Raw genomic sequence first — 16,180 nt, forward strand, 5'->3', positions numbered from 1 at the left:
AGGATAAACACTGGATACTCCCTATTAGTCAGACAGAACTGAGGATGCCTTTAGGATGAGAGGCAAAACGTTTTCAAGAATCTTCAAGCAAGTCCATTTGCTCTCTTCAACCAACCACAAATAGACCATAAAGCTGTATGAAATTTACCCGTGACTACTAGTAAATTTTTTTAAAAAGCATTTTTAAAAAGAAAAAGCAAGCCACACCAGATATTGGCTTGGTTTAGTTTAGTGCTGTTTAGGGTAATATTTATTAATATAGAAATTATTATTAATATATTCAACCATTTTAAAGACATAACATTTCCCTTTTAAAATCCACCCGGCTAATGTTATACACTCACTGGGCCACTTTATTAGGCACACCCATACACTTGCTGTTTTATGCAGTGATCTAATCAGCCAATCCCTTGACAGCAGCACAATACATAAAATCATGCAGATACAAATCAAGAGCTTCAGTTAATGTTCACTTCAAACATCTCATCTCATCTCATTATCTCTAGCCGCTTTATCCTTCTACAGGGTCGCAGGCAAGCTGGAGCCTATCCCAGCTGACTACGGGCGAAAGGCGGGGTACACCCTGGACAAGTCGCCAGGTCATCACAGGGCTGACACATAGACACAGACAACCATTCACACTCACATTCACACCTACGGTCAATTTAGAGTCACCAGTTAACCTAACCTGCATGTCTTTGGACTGTGGGGGAAACCGGAGCACCCGGAGGAAACCCACGCGGACACGGGGAGAACATGAAAACTCCGCACAGAAAGGCCCTCGCCGGCCCCGGGGCTCGAACCCAGGACCTTCTTGCTGTGAGGTGACAGCGCTAACCACTACACCACCGTGCTGCCCCACTTCAAACATCAGAATGGGAAACATTCTGATCTCTGTGACTTTCACTGTGGCATGGGTGTTGGTGCCAGATGGACTGGTTTGAGTATTTCAGAAAGTGCTGATCTCCTGGGGTTTGCACACAGACTTACACAGAATGGTGCGAAAAACAAAAAACACTGAGTGAGCGACAGTTCTGTGGGTGGAAACTCTTTGTTGATAAGAGAAGTCAGAGGAAAATGGCAAGATTGGTTCGAGTTGCCAGGAAGGATATAGTAACTCAAATAATCACTCTTTACAACCGTGGTGAGCAGAAAAGCATCTCAGCATGCAACAGTAGGAGACCACATTGGGTTCCACTCCTGCAGCCAAGAACAGGAATCTTAGACTCAAGAACAAGTTCCTATTAAAGTGGCCGGTGAGTGTAAATAACAAACACAGCCTGACTAGCTTGATCTAGCTTATTGTAATTAGTTTTCAATTAAATTATAAATAGATGTCACGTCTGAACTTACATTTTTGTTGAGCGAATATCCAGGTAACGGTGGTAAAGCCATTTTGAGATAATAATAAAATTCGTCGAACACTGCTGACACTCGCTGCGTCAAAAGCTCACGTTGCTATAGCAACGCTTATGTTGTCACTTCGGTTACTATGAGCCGCAGTACCGGTCACGTGGTCACGTGGTCCTTCATCGGCTCTGTCTGTGTTATTTTTGCAGTCTATGGTGTTACTGAGTCCAAACAAATATGGCGTTCAGAGCACAGTCTGACTGAGCACACAGTCGGTACATGCATTTTATGCAGTGTGAATGCACATTTTTTTGACATCCAACACATTTTCATTATCCATCCATCCATCCATCACCTGTAGCTGCTTATCCTGCTCTACAGGGTCGCAGGCAAGCTGGAGCCTATCCCAGCTGACTACGGGCGAAAGGCGGGGTACACCCTGGACAAGTCGCCAGGTCATCACAGGGCTGACACATAGACACAGACAACCATTCACACTCACATTCACACCTACGCTCAATTTAGAGCCACCAGTTAACCTAACCTGACACAGACAACCATTCACACTCACATTCACACCTATGGCCAATTTAGAGCCACCAGTTAACCTAACCTGCATGTCTTTGGACTGTGGGGGAAACCAGAGCATCCGGAGGAAACCCACACGGACATGGGGAGAACATCCAAACTCCACACAGAAAGGCCCTCGTTGGCCGCTGAGCTCGAACCCAGGACCTTCTTGCTGTGAGGCGACAGCGCTAACCACTACACCACCGTGCCGCCCCATCATCATCATCATCATTTTTTTAAAATTATTATTAGCGGTATTTGACTCTCTTATCAAATCCAATCCCTTCTTCTCATCGCAATATGAGAGATGTATTTTAATTCTAAATAAGAATTTATTTGCTGTCTGAGAATGCCTCAAAGCAAATACAGTGGATATTAAAATTTTACACACTCCTGTTAAAATTGCATGTTTTCGTGATGTAAAAAAATAATAAACCAAGATAAATCACGTCAGATATTTTTATACCTTTAACGTGAGATACAGTAGCAACCAGGAAAATTCAAATAAACAAATAGAAGCATCCATCCATTACTGACACCGCTTATCTATCAGAGTCGTGGGGAAGCTGGAACCAGTCCTAGCTGACTGCAGGCAAGAGGTAGGATACACCCTGGGCAGGTCACTAATGCAGAGAAAAACAACCATTCACACTTACAGGCAATTTAGAGCAGCCAGTGGATCTAATCTGCCTGTCTTTGGACTGTTGGAGGAAACAAGAGCAAATCCATGCAGGTACAGGGAGAACATGCAAACTTCACACAGAAAGGCCCCAGTCAGCCATGAGGTTCAAACCCACAACCGTCATGCTGTGAAGCAACAGAGCTAACCACTGCACCACCCCAAACAGAAACATTTCAGGAGAAAAGAAGAAAAAGTAAAACTTACAATAACCTGGTTGCATGTATGCACACCCTTTTATACTGGGGCATATGACTCTGCTCAGAATGAACCATCCATCCATTATCTGTAGTCACTTATCCTGTTCTACAGGGTCGCAGGCAAGCTGGAGCCTATCCCAGCTGACTATGGGCGAGAGGCGGGGTACACCCTGGACAAGTCGCCAGGTCATCACAGGGCTGACACATAGAGACAAACAACACTCACATTCACACCTGCAGTCAATTTAGACCCACCAATTAACCTAACCTGCATGTCTTTTTGGACCGTGGGGGAAACCGGAGCACCCAGAGGAAACCCACGGAGACATGTGGAGAACATGCAAACTCCACACAGAAAGGCCCTCGCCGGCTGCGAACCCAGGACCTTCTTGCTGTGAGGCGACAGTGCTAACCACTACACCACCGTGCCGCCCCAGAATGAACCAACCACTTTCAAACTTGTTTAAAAGATGGTACGGTGGTGTTGTGGTTAACACTGTCACCTCACAGCAAGAAGGTTCTGGGTTCATGGGAGACAGAGGCCTTTCTGTGTGGAGTTTGCATGTTCTCCCCATGTCTGCGTGGGTTTCCTCTGAGTGTTCCGGTTTCCCCCACAGCGCAGTTAACATGGGGCAGCCATGGCCTGAAGGTTAGGCTGAAGTACACTTGATCAAGGCACCGAACTTCCTGGGTGCTGTAGCATAATAGCCCACTGCTCTGGATATGTGCATGTGTGTGTCCACTGCTTCAGATGGGTTAAATACAGAGGTGGATAGTCACTGTGCTTAAGTCTGTGCTCGAGTGTACATGCAATAGATAAAGGCTTCTTATCTTCTTGTCTTGTCTAAAAGTAATCATCATGCACAGGTCATCAGTGAAATAATTGATTAATTCCAAATAAAGATCAGCTGTTTCTATAGGATTTTCTTGGTTTCATCCGACTACTGAAGCCACGGCCCACAAAGAACTTACAAAGCATGTACTGGGAGAGGGGTACAAAAGAATTTCCAAAAACATTAAACGTACCATGGAACACTGTGAAGACCTTCAAGCAAAGAAAACCGAGCATACAGTGACATTACCAAAAACAGGACATCCCTCTAAAATAGATGAAATGACAAAAAGAAAACTTAGGAATAGATTACCAAGAGACCTATAAAAGGCGTTGCAGGAGTATCTACCAAGTACTGGTCACTACCTGCATGTAAATCTCTTATATTCTTCACGTCTGGGCTGTGGGGTAATTCGGCTAGACATAAGCCAAATGATGAGACCAAGGCAGAACTTTTTTGGCCATAAGATATTTTTAGCACAAAAACAAACAAGCCCACTCATCACCCAAACACCACCATACCCATGGTGAAGGTGGCAGCATCATACTATGGGGCAGCTTCTCTTCAGCTGGCACTGGGGCTCTAGGCAAAATAGAGGACATAATAGATAGCTCCAAATACCAATCTATTTTGGCACAAAACCTGTAGGCCTCTGTTAGCTTTAGTTAAAGAAAAATGTCACTTTCTAGCATGATCATAACCCAAATCACAAATTCAAGTCAACAAAGGTACGGCTACAAAAGATGATAGTGTTTAGAATGGCCCAGTCAGTGCCCAGGTCTAAATCCTATCATAAAATACCGAGATCTCTGCACAATTTGATAGCTCTATAATATTTTTGCAAGGAAAAGTGGAATAAAATTGCCAAATCAAGATGTGCAGAGTTGGTAGACTGTTACCGAAAAAGATTGAGTGCTGTACCATATTACAAGCAAAAAGAACTTTAAATAAAGTACCCCACCCCCAAATATTTTTATTTGTTTTTCCACTTGAATTTTGAATTATATGAAGATAAATATCTGATATAAATTATCTTGTTGAAACTTTTTTACTTCACAAAAATCTACAATTTTAACAGGGGTTTGTAGAATTTTTATATCCACTGGCCCCCGCCATTGATAAAGAAATTATGCTATTGACAAGCAAGGCACAAATGACTTCAGCATTAGTAGATTAACTTTTATGTGACCACACATGTTATTCAAACACTGACAGAATCAGCACATAGTGTGTATGAATAAAATATATAATAAACAAACAAAAACCACCCCGTGTGAAACGAGAGATATAACATATAAATAAACGCAGCCCTAAACAAAGTACATATGTAAGCAATTCATTATTTAAATAGAGTTTAATTCAGGCCTACTCCATGACGCATTGTATTCATTTTTCTACCTTATCAACAACACTACCAATCAAAATTGGCATAAAAATGGTTCATACCATAGCAGTTCCATTATTTACAAGATATCACTTATGTGCAGGTTTTTCTTTCTTAGACATAGACATAGCTGAGAAACCAAACTATATTTCCCAACTCTGCCTCAAACCAAGCAATACTGCAAAGGTTTTTTTTTTTACATGTACATCTCTGCAATACAGCAATAAAATAAAATAAAATACAATACAGCAGAGAATATCTCTAGGTGAAGAGTGTCCATTTGTATAGCAGGTCCAGCTGCAACTCAAGATGCCAGACCCAGCAGAAATCCTCCAAGAAATCCACTTGAAACAACTATATTCGTCTTCACAAATTCTGTGGCCTGCAAAACAATAAGACATATACACAGTATACCTACACAAGCCCGAGTCCAAAAAAGTTGGGACACTGTATACAACATAAATAAAAACAGAATGCAATGACTTGCAAATCCTTTTCAATCTATATTCAATTAAGTACAATACAAAGACAAGATATTTAATGGTCAAACTGATAAACTTTGCTTTTGTAAACATACACTCATTCTGAATTTGATACCTGCAACACATTCCAAAAAAGTTGGGACAAGGGCAACAAAAGACAGGGAAAGTTGTGGAATGCTCAAGCATCTGTTTGGAACATGCTACAAGTAAACAGGTTAACTGGTAAATGGAAAAGCTCAGTCGTTCACAAACTCGGATGGGGAGGCGTTCACTACATTGTGAAAAAACTGCATGTGCAAATAGTCCAGTAGTTTAAGAACAACTTTTCTCAATGTACAGTTGCAAGGAATTTAGGGATTTCACCATTGACAATCCATATCATGTTCAAAAGACAGAGAATCCAGAGAAATCTCTGCACGTAAGGGGCAAGGCCGAAACTCAATACTGAAAGCCAGTGACCTTTGATCCCTCAGGTGGCACTGCATTAAAAACTGACATGACTACATGAGCTCACTTTGGAAAACTGCTGTGGGTAAACACAGTTTGTTGCTGCATCTACTATGCAAAGTACGGCTTTTACATCAACAACATCCAGAAACGCAGCCTACTTCTATGGGCCTGAGGTCATCGGAGATTGACTGACGCAAAACGGAAAAGTGTGCTGTGGTCTGACGAGTCCATATTTCATTGAATTTTGGAAATCGTGGACACTGTCCTCCAGGCTAAAGAGGAAAAGGACCATTCAGATTGTTACCAGCACTAAGTTCAAAAGCCAGCATGGGTAATTTGCATATCTGTGAAAGCACCATTAATACTGAAATGTATATACATATGCCACCATCCAAATGTCTTTTCTAGGGATATCCCTGCTTATCCCAGCAAAACAATGCCAAGCCACATTCTGCATAGAAAAAGAGTGCAGGTGCTAAACTGGCCTGACTGCTTCCCACTGAAAATGTCTGGCACATTATGAAGTGCAAAATATGACAACAGAGACCCTGCACTGTTGAGCAGCTGAAGTTGAATATCAAGCAATAATGGGGAAGAATTTCACGCTCAAAACTTCAAAAGTTAGTGTCCTCAGTTCCCAAATGCTTACTGAGTGTTGTTAAAAGAAAAGGTAATGTAACACAGTGGTAAACATGCCCCTGTCCCAACTTTTTTGGAACATGTTGCAGGTATCAAAATAAGAATGAGTGTATATTTACAAAAAAAATCAAGTTTATTAGTTACAACATTAAATATCTTGTCTTTGAATTGTATGCAATTGAATATAGGTCAAAAAGGATTTGCAAATTACTGCATGCATATTATACTGTATATGAGGATATTGCATGGTTGCATGAAGATATGAAGTTTGTCTTTGAGTGGTGAACATATTCATGAGTGAGCGAAGTGAACGAGTGAAAATATTTTCAACACTTAAAGATAAACTTCATATCTTCAAGCTAACATGTGATGTTCTTTTTATTATATAGACAAACAAAAAATACGCAAGTTCATCAAAATAATTTTAATTTTGAATTTCGCCATTTTGACAATGCACATCTCGTCAGCAGGAAAACACTGAGAGTGATGTCATCAGAGTGAAATATCTGAATGTCACTCAGATCCGTGATGTATTTCATATGAAAAATATGAGTTTTTCAACATGAGAAGAGAAACTTCATATCTTCAAGTTAACATGTGATTTTCTTTTTATTATATAGACACACAAACAAAAAGTACCCCAATTTATCAAAACAATTCATCGATTTTCTCGAGTGACATACAGAGACTGATGTCATAGTTTTGGTTCTCCATGTCCTGGATGTAGCTCAAGTGGTATGGTTTTATATGCATATTTAATATAAATACGCAGGTAATTATAGGAAATCGTGAACGCTGCTGCTCGTCTGCAGTTTGCTAAAGATCGCGTGGACAAGCCAGAGGGCTATTGGAAAAATGTTTTGTGGACGGATGAGACCACAACAGAACTTTTTGGTTTCAATGAGAAGCGTCATGTTTGGAGAAGGGAAAACACTGCATTCCATTATAATAACCTTATCCCATCTGTGAAACATGGTGGTGGTAGTATCATGGTTTGGGCCTGTTTTGCTACATCTGGGCCAGGACGGCTTGCCATCATTGATGGAACAATGAATTCTGAATTATACCAGTGAATTCTAAAGGAAAATGTCAGGACATCTGTCCATGAACTGAATCTCAAGAGAAGGTGGGTCATGCAGCAAGACAATGACCCTAAGCACACAAGTCGTTCTACCAAAGAACGGTTAAAGAAGAATAGAGTTAATGTTTTGGAATGGCCAAGTCAAAGTCCTGACCTTAATCCAATCAAAATGTTGTGGAAGGACCTGAAGCGAGCAGTTCATGTGAGGAAACCCACCAACATCCCAGAGTTGAAGCTGTTCTATTGAGGTATTTCACTCACGTGACCAAGTCATGTGATGCTGCCATTTTGGACGGCACGGCTCGAATCAGTTTGAATGCGAGGAAGGCGACAAACGAAAAACATAAAAGAAAAAGGAGCGAGATGCAGAAAACACCTTCACTATCCAGCGACGTAGGGCATTTACAGGGCGAGCAGAGGGAGAGGTATTTGCAAAAATTGAGGTTAGCAGGCTTAGAGAATGACATTTACCTGCTTCCACCAGGATTGTTCACTGACAGCTAAGGTTTGTTCACATTTTCATTTACTTTCGGTCCTCAGGATAAACAAAATGTTATTAAATGTCATTGAAATAACTTCTTAGTCTGTTGAGACATGGCCCGTTATAAGTTTTTCCTTTACTGTATTTACTAGTTTACTGAGCGTGCTCCGGGGCTGGCTGGCCGGCTAGCGAGCGCTCCGGGGCTGGCTGGCCGGCTAGCGAGCGCTCCGGGGCTGGCTGGCCGGCTAGCGAGCGCTCCGGGGCTGGCTGGCCGGCTAGCGAGCGCTCCGGGGCTGGCTGGCCGGCTAGCGAGCGCTCCGGGGCTGGCTGGCCGGCTAGCGAGCGCTCCGGGGCTGGCTGGCCGGCTAGCGAGCGCTCCGGGGCTGGCTGGCCGGCTAGCGAGCGCTCCGGGGCTGGCTGGCCGGCTAGCGAGCGCTCCGGGGCTGGCTGGCCGGCTAGCGAGCGCTCCGGGGCTGGCTGGCCGGCTAGCGAGCGCTCCGGGGCTGGCTGGCCGGCTAGCGAGCGCTCCGGGGCTGGCTGGCCGGCTAGCTGGCGCTCCGGGGCTGGCTGGCCGGCTAGCTGGCGCTCCGGGGCTGGCTGGCCGGCTAGCTGGCGCTCCGGGGCTCGCTGGCCGGCTAGCTGGCGCTCCGGGGCTGGCTGGCCGGCTAGCTGGCGCTCCGGGGCTGGCTGGCCGGCTAGCTGGCGCTCCGGGGCTGGCTGGCCGGCTAGCTGGCGCTCCGGGGCTGGCTGGCCGGCTAGCTGGCGCTCCGGGGCTGGCTGGCCGGCTAGCTGGCGCTCCGGGGCTGGCTGGCCGGCTAGCTGGCGCTCCGGGGCTGGCTGGCCGGCTAGCTGGCGCTCCGGGGCTGGCTGGCCGGCTAGCTAGCGCTCCGGGGCTGGCTGGCCGGCTAGCTAGCGCTCCGGGGCTGGCTGGCCGGCTAGCTAGCGCTCCGGGGCTCGCTGGCTCAGTAAACTAGTAAATCCAGTAAAGGAAACACTTGAGACTGAAAGGTTTTAACAGTCATCCAAATGACTGAACATAAACATTGCTACAGTAACATACCAGCTACTGTTGTTGACATTAGCTAGCTTGCCGTCCAAAATGGTGGACACCGGGGCGTCACGTGACCCTGTGACGTCAGGTGAAATACCTCAATACGGAAAAATGGGCTAAAATTCCTCCAAGCCAGTGTGCAGGACTGATCAACAGTTACCGGAAACGTTTAGTTGCAGTTATTGCTGCACAAGGGGGTCACACCAGATACTGAAAGCAAAAGTTCACATACTTTTGCCACTCACAGGTATGTAATATCGGATCATTTTCCTCAATAAAGAAATAAATGACCAAGTATAATATTTTTGTCTCATTTGTTTAACTGGGTTCTCTTTATCTATGTTTAGGACTTGTGTGAAAATCTGAAGATGTTTTAGGTCATATTTATACAGAAATATAGAAAATTCTAAAGGGTTCACAAACTTTCAAGCACCACTGTAGATAAGTGACAAGTCTACGCACCTTTATTACATTTGCATGCCGCTTTTGAATTCTGAAATAAATTTTTTTTTAATGTGATTTAAAAAAAATCATGTGTGTATTTATACTCTCATTATCTCTAGCCGCTTTATCCTTCTACAGGGTCGCAGGCAAGCTGGAGCCTATCCCAGCTGACTACGGGCGAAAGGCGGGGTACACCCTGGACAAGTCGCCAGGTCATCACAGGGCTGACACATAGACACAGACAACCATTCACACTCACATTCACACCTACGGTCAATTTAGAGTCACCAGTTAACCTAACCTGCATGTCTTTGGACTGTGGGGGAAACCGGAGCACCCGGAGGAAACCCACGCGGACACGGGGAGAACATGCAAACTCCACACAGAAAGGCCCTCGCCGGCCATGGGGCTCGAACCCGGACCTTCTTGCTGTGAGGCGACAGCGCTAACCACTACACCACCGTGCCGCCCAGAATTACAAATTATGAAAGAAAATGCTGTTCCTAAAAGCACTAAAGATGCTACAAGTTTGGTCTAAAACTATTCATCCCAAAGGTGTTCTATCGGGTTGAGGTCAGGACTCTGTGCAGGCCAGTCAAGTTCATCCACACCAGACTCTGTCATCCATGTCTTTATGAACCTTGCTTTGTGCACTGGTGCACAGTCATGTTGGAAGAGGAAGGGGCCAGCTCCAAACTGTAAAAACAGTCTGCATGCCTAGGTGCTTGATTTTATACACTTGTGGCCATGGAAGTGATTGGAATACCTGATTCCGATAATTTGGATGGGTGAGCAAATACTTTTGGCAATATAGTGTATAAACATTTTAAGCAACATTTTCATTCATCATAATCGGACCCACTGGGATTTCTTGTACCCGTTCAAAAACAAGGCTAGGTCTTTTGCATTGTGTAAGTATTATAAAGAAAACTATTATTTTATAAACTTAAACAAGATACATTAAATATATTTAGAAATTCTATTATTATAATGAGCATTCTAAATGTCAAAAATATCACCAGAATGTGTTACATTTCATTATAATTTTTTTTTTAATTGTACGTTATAGAAGCATTGCTAGATCTTAGACAATTGAATATGTTAAAGTTTTTCTCAACTGCGAAACTACCTCATCGATAAATGAATTCAGCTCTGGTGCTGCTTTGTTGGCCTTCTTCTTCAGATGCTTTTTTGCTTTATTGACATCCTTCTTTACTTTCTTCCAGTCCACCTGCACATACCCACTGTGATTGGCAATCTGAAAATGAAAATAAAGTTTCTAGATTGACAGTTATTGCAGCATATCCACATGTAAAATTAAAATGTTCCCATGAAGAAGATATATTTGAAATGTGTGAAGTTTACTTACTTGTAACAAAAGAAATCCTCCACCAACTGCGGTTGCAGCAATTTTCCCAACCTTCTGGAAAAGATAACCAGCACACCTAGGATGCAAACAAAATGCCATTAAATTTGGTATTGTTAATTTTGGTAGTTTTTGCATTCTCCAAATACAGCACAGTACTGTTACCTGTTACAAATGATTAGATTAGATAAAACTTTATTGATCCCGTTTGGAAGGTTCCCTCAGGGAAATTAAGAGTTAATTAATTAATTAAAATGCTCTCTTTCTATGTTATCATATAATTAATCATCTGAACAGCAGGCATACTTGTGGTTTTCTCATTGGAAGGAAGTTTACTGAGAATCATGAGAGAAATTATATGAGGATGTCTTTGAAGCTGCATGACTTATCTTTACCATCCTGTTACGCCACCCATCATGATCTGTGTGGCTACTGAATACTTTTCAGCAATGGGCCCTGTGTTGTTCCCGAAAATTCGACTCCACCACTGATGTCGTCGCGCATATTCAGTGATGTCCACCACCTCATACAGCTCATCCTCACTCTCGGCCCCTGTGTATGGATTAAATAAGGACATTTTACACATCCAGCTGTTTAGTTTTAAACATCAAGGAATCCATAGAACCTCATGTTTGGAAGTATAAGAGTTTCTGTGGACAGCAAAATGTTTAGAATAAGAGACAAAAATTATAAAATTTGTTTAAAAAAAATCCCTTTAGGGATTAGAATGGTTTGATGGAAACCTCATCTTACAACCCTAATATGGCTAGTCTCCTTCACATATCCAGGGTCCCCGCTGGCACTTGTCATTGACGAACATAATCCATCAGTGACAAAGAGGAAATTACTAGCAGTCATCACAGTGACAAATGTGTGTCATCTTTATTGTAAGTCATCTTTCCTAGAAATCCAACCCCAGTGAAGAGACTTCCCCAGAGCATAAACAATTAGCAAGTGCTGGTGACCAATAAAAATTGACTACACATAATGACCAAATCAGCAGAGAGCTTTTGACCAATTGCAGTGCGTCTTCATCGGCCTGGTGTTGGTGGTGTAATTATCTTTGCGTGAACCAAACAATGGTGCAGTTGAAGCTGGTGAAGTTTTTTGGGTGGGCTTCTTCAAGCACTGAAGATGATTTAAGGGCCGAAATAGGCAGGCAAACTCAGGACCCCTACTGTCCTCAAGCACATCGAACAGTGTCAGTAATACAGGGGTTGGTTAAAAAAAACCCATCAAAGTGAAAGTGCTGCCAGCTAGTAAGCGACTGAAGCGCTCCATGTTTGGAGTGGCGTGGTGTGTCAAGTCCCCGTGGCTAATGCTGTGGTGTTGTTAGGCCTCATCACTCAGGCTATAGCCCCTGGGTATTTTCATCCTCAAAAAAGTAAGCGATTAATAGAAAACAACTGACTTGGAGGTCATCTGGAATTTTGAATATTGTAAAAAATAAAGTAGCTTAGAATTGGTGTCTTTGTGGTCCTAAAAGAGATATATATTATCATTAAATGGTGGTTAATTTTACTAGGAATATTTAAGTCAATTGACACATGCCTCAGTTTCCTGAGACTTTGAGTGTTGATGATAGTAATAATAATAATAATAATAATAATAATAATAATGAGAGAAAGAAACTGAAGTGAACTACATAAATTTAAAAAGAGCAGTGCAAAAATCACCAATAAAGATGTCATAACCTTTGAATGTGTGTGGGTGATAATCTTGTAAAGTTAAACATAACTATTGATGCCATTCATCTCATCTCATCTCATTATCTCTAGCTGCTTTATCCTGTTCTACAGGGTCGCAGGCAAGCTGGAGCCTATCCCAGCTGACTACGGGCGAAAGGCAGGGTACACCCTGGACAAGTCGCCAGGTCATCACAGGGCTGACACATAGACACAGACAACCATTCACACTCACATTCACACCTACGGTCAATTTAGAGTCACCAGTTAACCTAACCTGCATGTCTTTGGACTGTGGGGGAAACCGGAGCACCCGGAGGAAACCCACGCGGACACGGGGAGAACATGCAAACTCCACACAGAAAGGCCCTCGCCGGCCACGGGGCTCGAACCCGGACCTTCTTGCTGTGAGGCGACGGCGCTAACCACTACACCACCGTGCCGCCTTGATGCCATTCTCCCTTAAAAAAATACAAGCCTCAGGAAAACTAGACTGAGCCCCAGGTCTTTTAGCTGCTAACTAATGGTATGATGAAAAATGCAGTGTCATTCTGTGTTCAGTTCATAAATCGACAGGAAAATCAGCTTCCTTCACCGCTGGTTGGTCCGAGAGTCTTCTCGACTCTGTTCAACTGTAAATCAAGTTTTGTGTTGAAGTAAAGGGAGTCCTAATACCTCTTGAATCATTCCAGCTCAAAATAAAGAGGTTTATTTTTGCTTGATGGTGCACAGGGCACCCAAAATCAAGTCTTCTTTATTAGAGGATGGAGTGGAGCCTAATTTTATGTGTAATGGAGAGGCATGTATCTGTACAAATATTTGAATTGTGGCAGTTTGTCTGGTATAAACCTGTATTAAGTCCACTTTGATAAGTCAGAAATCAAGAAAAAAAAACAAACACAGACTGAGAAAAAGTGAAGGATACTTCTCGGATTTTATTCTTCAATGAAAAAAGTGAAGAATATTTTTTAGAACCCAGGGGAAACAACATATAAAGTATAACAACGAGGTGAAAACAAACGTTACCACTAATCTGGAACACCTTTCCCTGTCTTAACCTTGCTTTTGCAAATAAAACAAAATCACTGCCATCACTATTACACTGCAAAATAAGTGTCCTATTGTCTTGTACTCTCAAATAGCAGACAATATGGTGTTCTTATTACAAATATACTGAAGACCAAAATTATCATCTGTACTATGGGTATCTTTGGCGATCAGCACACATGATCAAAATAATCAGAAAGCACAAGACAAATGAACATAAACGTTCTGCACTCGAAGATATCCATTCTAACACTAAATGCTAGTTATATATGTATAAAAAATTAATTTGAAGGGGTTAAAGCTGACCCCTGTCGTGACACGCCGATCACTTTCTCTATAAACACCCACACCGGCTAGAACCAAACAGATCAAATAAGGCATGCTCCGTTTCAAGGTTTAGTGGTACCATTTGTAATTTACCTTCTCCACGATCCGCCATTTTACACAGCTCCAGCGCTGTTGACAACCGTTGCGTCTTCCACTGCACATGCGCAGTGCGCTCCCGAATCGCGGAAGTGATTCCTTCCCATCGAGCCCAGTGCTAAGCTGTAGCAAAGAAAGTGACGATGTTGACTAATTGTTTATTAACAGACGATTTCTAGTACAATTTGCAATCTCCTGGTTATTTATTCTGTTTCGTTTGGTGCAGTTATAATCTCCATCTTTATATATGATATCATTAACAGCTACATTTATTTGGATTAGTAGAAATAAGCAAAAGCCAAGTAGAAACATATAAATATATGAACATAATATATATATTGACTATATTGCAAGCTCTGCGTTTATCTATGAGGTTAAATAAATAAACAAGCAGCCTGAAATTTATGAAGATATGCATCATATTATGAAATTAAATGGTCCCATGATGTCATTTTAAGGTGTAGCAGGTTTACAATTACAAAGCTATTGGTTCATCTGAATGACAACACCTTTTATGGTTCAAAAACTTACAAATACTATAATACTAACAAATGCACCTCAGGCAGCTTTATAAAGCAGTTTTGAACGGCTCTTACATTGTGCTTGATATTTCAGCTCAGTTATACAGTTCGAATAGAACAAAGTATGGCATTATGAAACGCTTTCATTTAATAGGGCACTTGCCAGAATGTCATGGCAGCTTTCTGTTTCATTTTATTCACACCCTGGAGCTGTGAAATTAGAAGGTTGTGAGGTGAACACTGCCTACTGCACCAGTGTGGCACAATGACAGTTTTTCATGGTTTATTTACCACAGGCATGTTTATGTGTCATGTATATATTACAATATCTACTTCGTAGCTGTGGACAGCTTTAGACCCCGCTTACAGGTTGGGTATTAATAAGAGCTCTGTAACATCAGTTAGCGTGGCAGACTATTATATGTTTAAAATTCCTGTATTGCAATGGATGTATGATTCAAGTATTTAACATCAATTGCATTTGTGATAGTATGGCTGTGGAATCTGTAACTACTGTTATGGGGCCGCTTCATCATTCCTGTGTGAGGATCTTTTGAGTTTTTACAACTGTAGATAACCATTGGATCTCTACATGGATAGTGGGACTGGGCAAGATTTTTTTTTCATGAAATGACATGCAGTAAAAAAAAATAATTAGTAATATTGCCACTCATCACTTAAGATGTCTCATCAATAAGAGAGTCGGGGATTTCAGTCCCAGCACCACCAAGCTGCCACCGTTGGGCCCATGAGCAAGGCCCTTAACCCTTTCTGCTCCAGAGCGCTGAATCATGGCTGGTCCCTGTGCTCTGACCCTGACTTCCTAAAAAACTGAGGTACCTAAAGGAAAAATAAAGCATTTCACTATGTTGTACTGTATATGTGACAAATACAGGCTTCTTCTTCAGGTTATTCTTCATATGTCCTCAAAGATCAAACTGGTTGATATGGTGTTAAATGAATTATAAGACACTATTATAATTTAATACATAATACATTTTTGCACGAGTTATTTATTTACTTGGATAGATTTAGACAAAAAAAATCAAAAGGTTTCAGTCTGACATACAGATATAAGACATATAAATAATACACCACCCGCGGACACAGTGGTGTTAAGATCTGTATATTTGCATGCGTAATAGGACATATACATTTGTACAATATATATATTTGTACATGTGTTTTAAATCCATTGAATATTTTGTTTATGTTGTTAACTGGAAAAAAATGAAAAGAGGATCCTCACAATAGAATGATATTGTAAGTAAACTGGGACCTTTTGCCACATGAACAGCAAGCGTAAAAGCTGTCAGGTATCTGAAATTATATTTTTACGTTTATTTAAAGACCGAAAGACCGAAAGACACATGATTTTCGAATAGAAAAAAACAAACTCTTATCGCTTATAAAAAGAGGAACTGGCAACAGTGGCCATTACGCCTTTCTCTATCTTTGCATATCGTTGTGAGCGTGAATGGACAGCTGATTTAA

At 42.0% G+C, this 16,180-nt stretch overlaps 1 protein-coding gene across 1 annotated transcript; it reads right to left on the reverse strand.

The window, feature by feature from the left end:
- Positions 1-4,797: 4,797 nt before the first annotated feature.
- fundc1 (FUN14 domain containing 1) lies at positions 4,798-14,267 on the reverse strand. The gene is made up of 5 exons (XM_060929841.1): positions 14,163-14,267; positions 11,406-11,562; positions 11,014-11,089; positions 10,774-10,902; positions 4,798-5,398 (listed from the first exon to the last, which is right to left on the reverse strand). The coding sequence occupies exons 1-5, from the start codon at positions 14,179-14,181 to the stop codon at positions 5,321-5,323; spliced, it is 459 nt and encodes a 152-aa protein (XP_060785824.1). The 5' UTR covers positions 14,182-14,267; the 3' UTR covers positions 4,798-5,320.
- Between the last annotated feature and the right edge of the window lie 1,913 nt (positions 14,268-16,180).

The sequence above is a fragment of the Neoarius graeffei genome, chromosome 9 (genome assembly GCF_027579695.1).
Source record: "Neoarius graeffei isolate fNeoGra1 chromosome 9, fNeoGra1.pri, whole genome shotgun sequence".
In the NCBI taxonomy this organism is placed as follows: domain Eukaryota; kingdom Metazoa; phylum Chordata; class Actinopteri; order Siluriformes; family Ariidae; genus Neoarius; species Neoarius graeffei.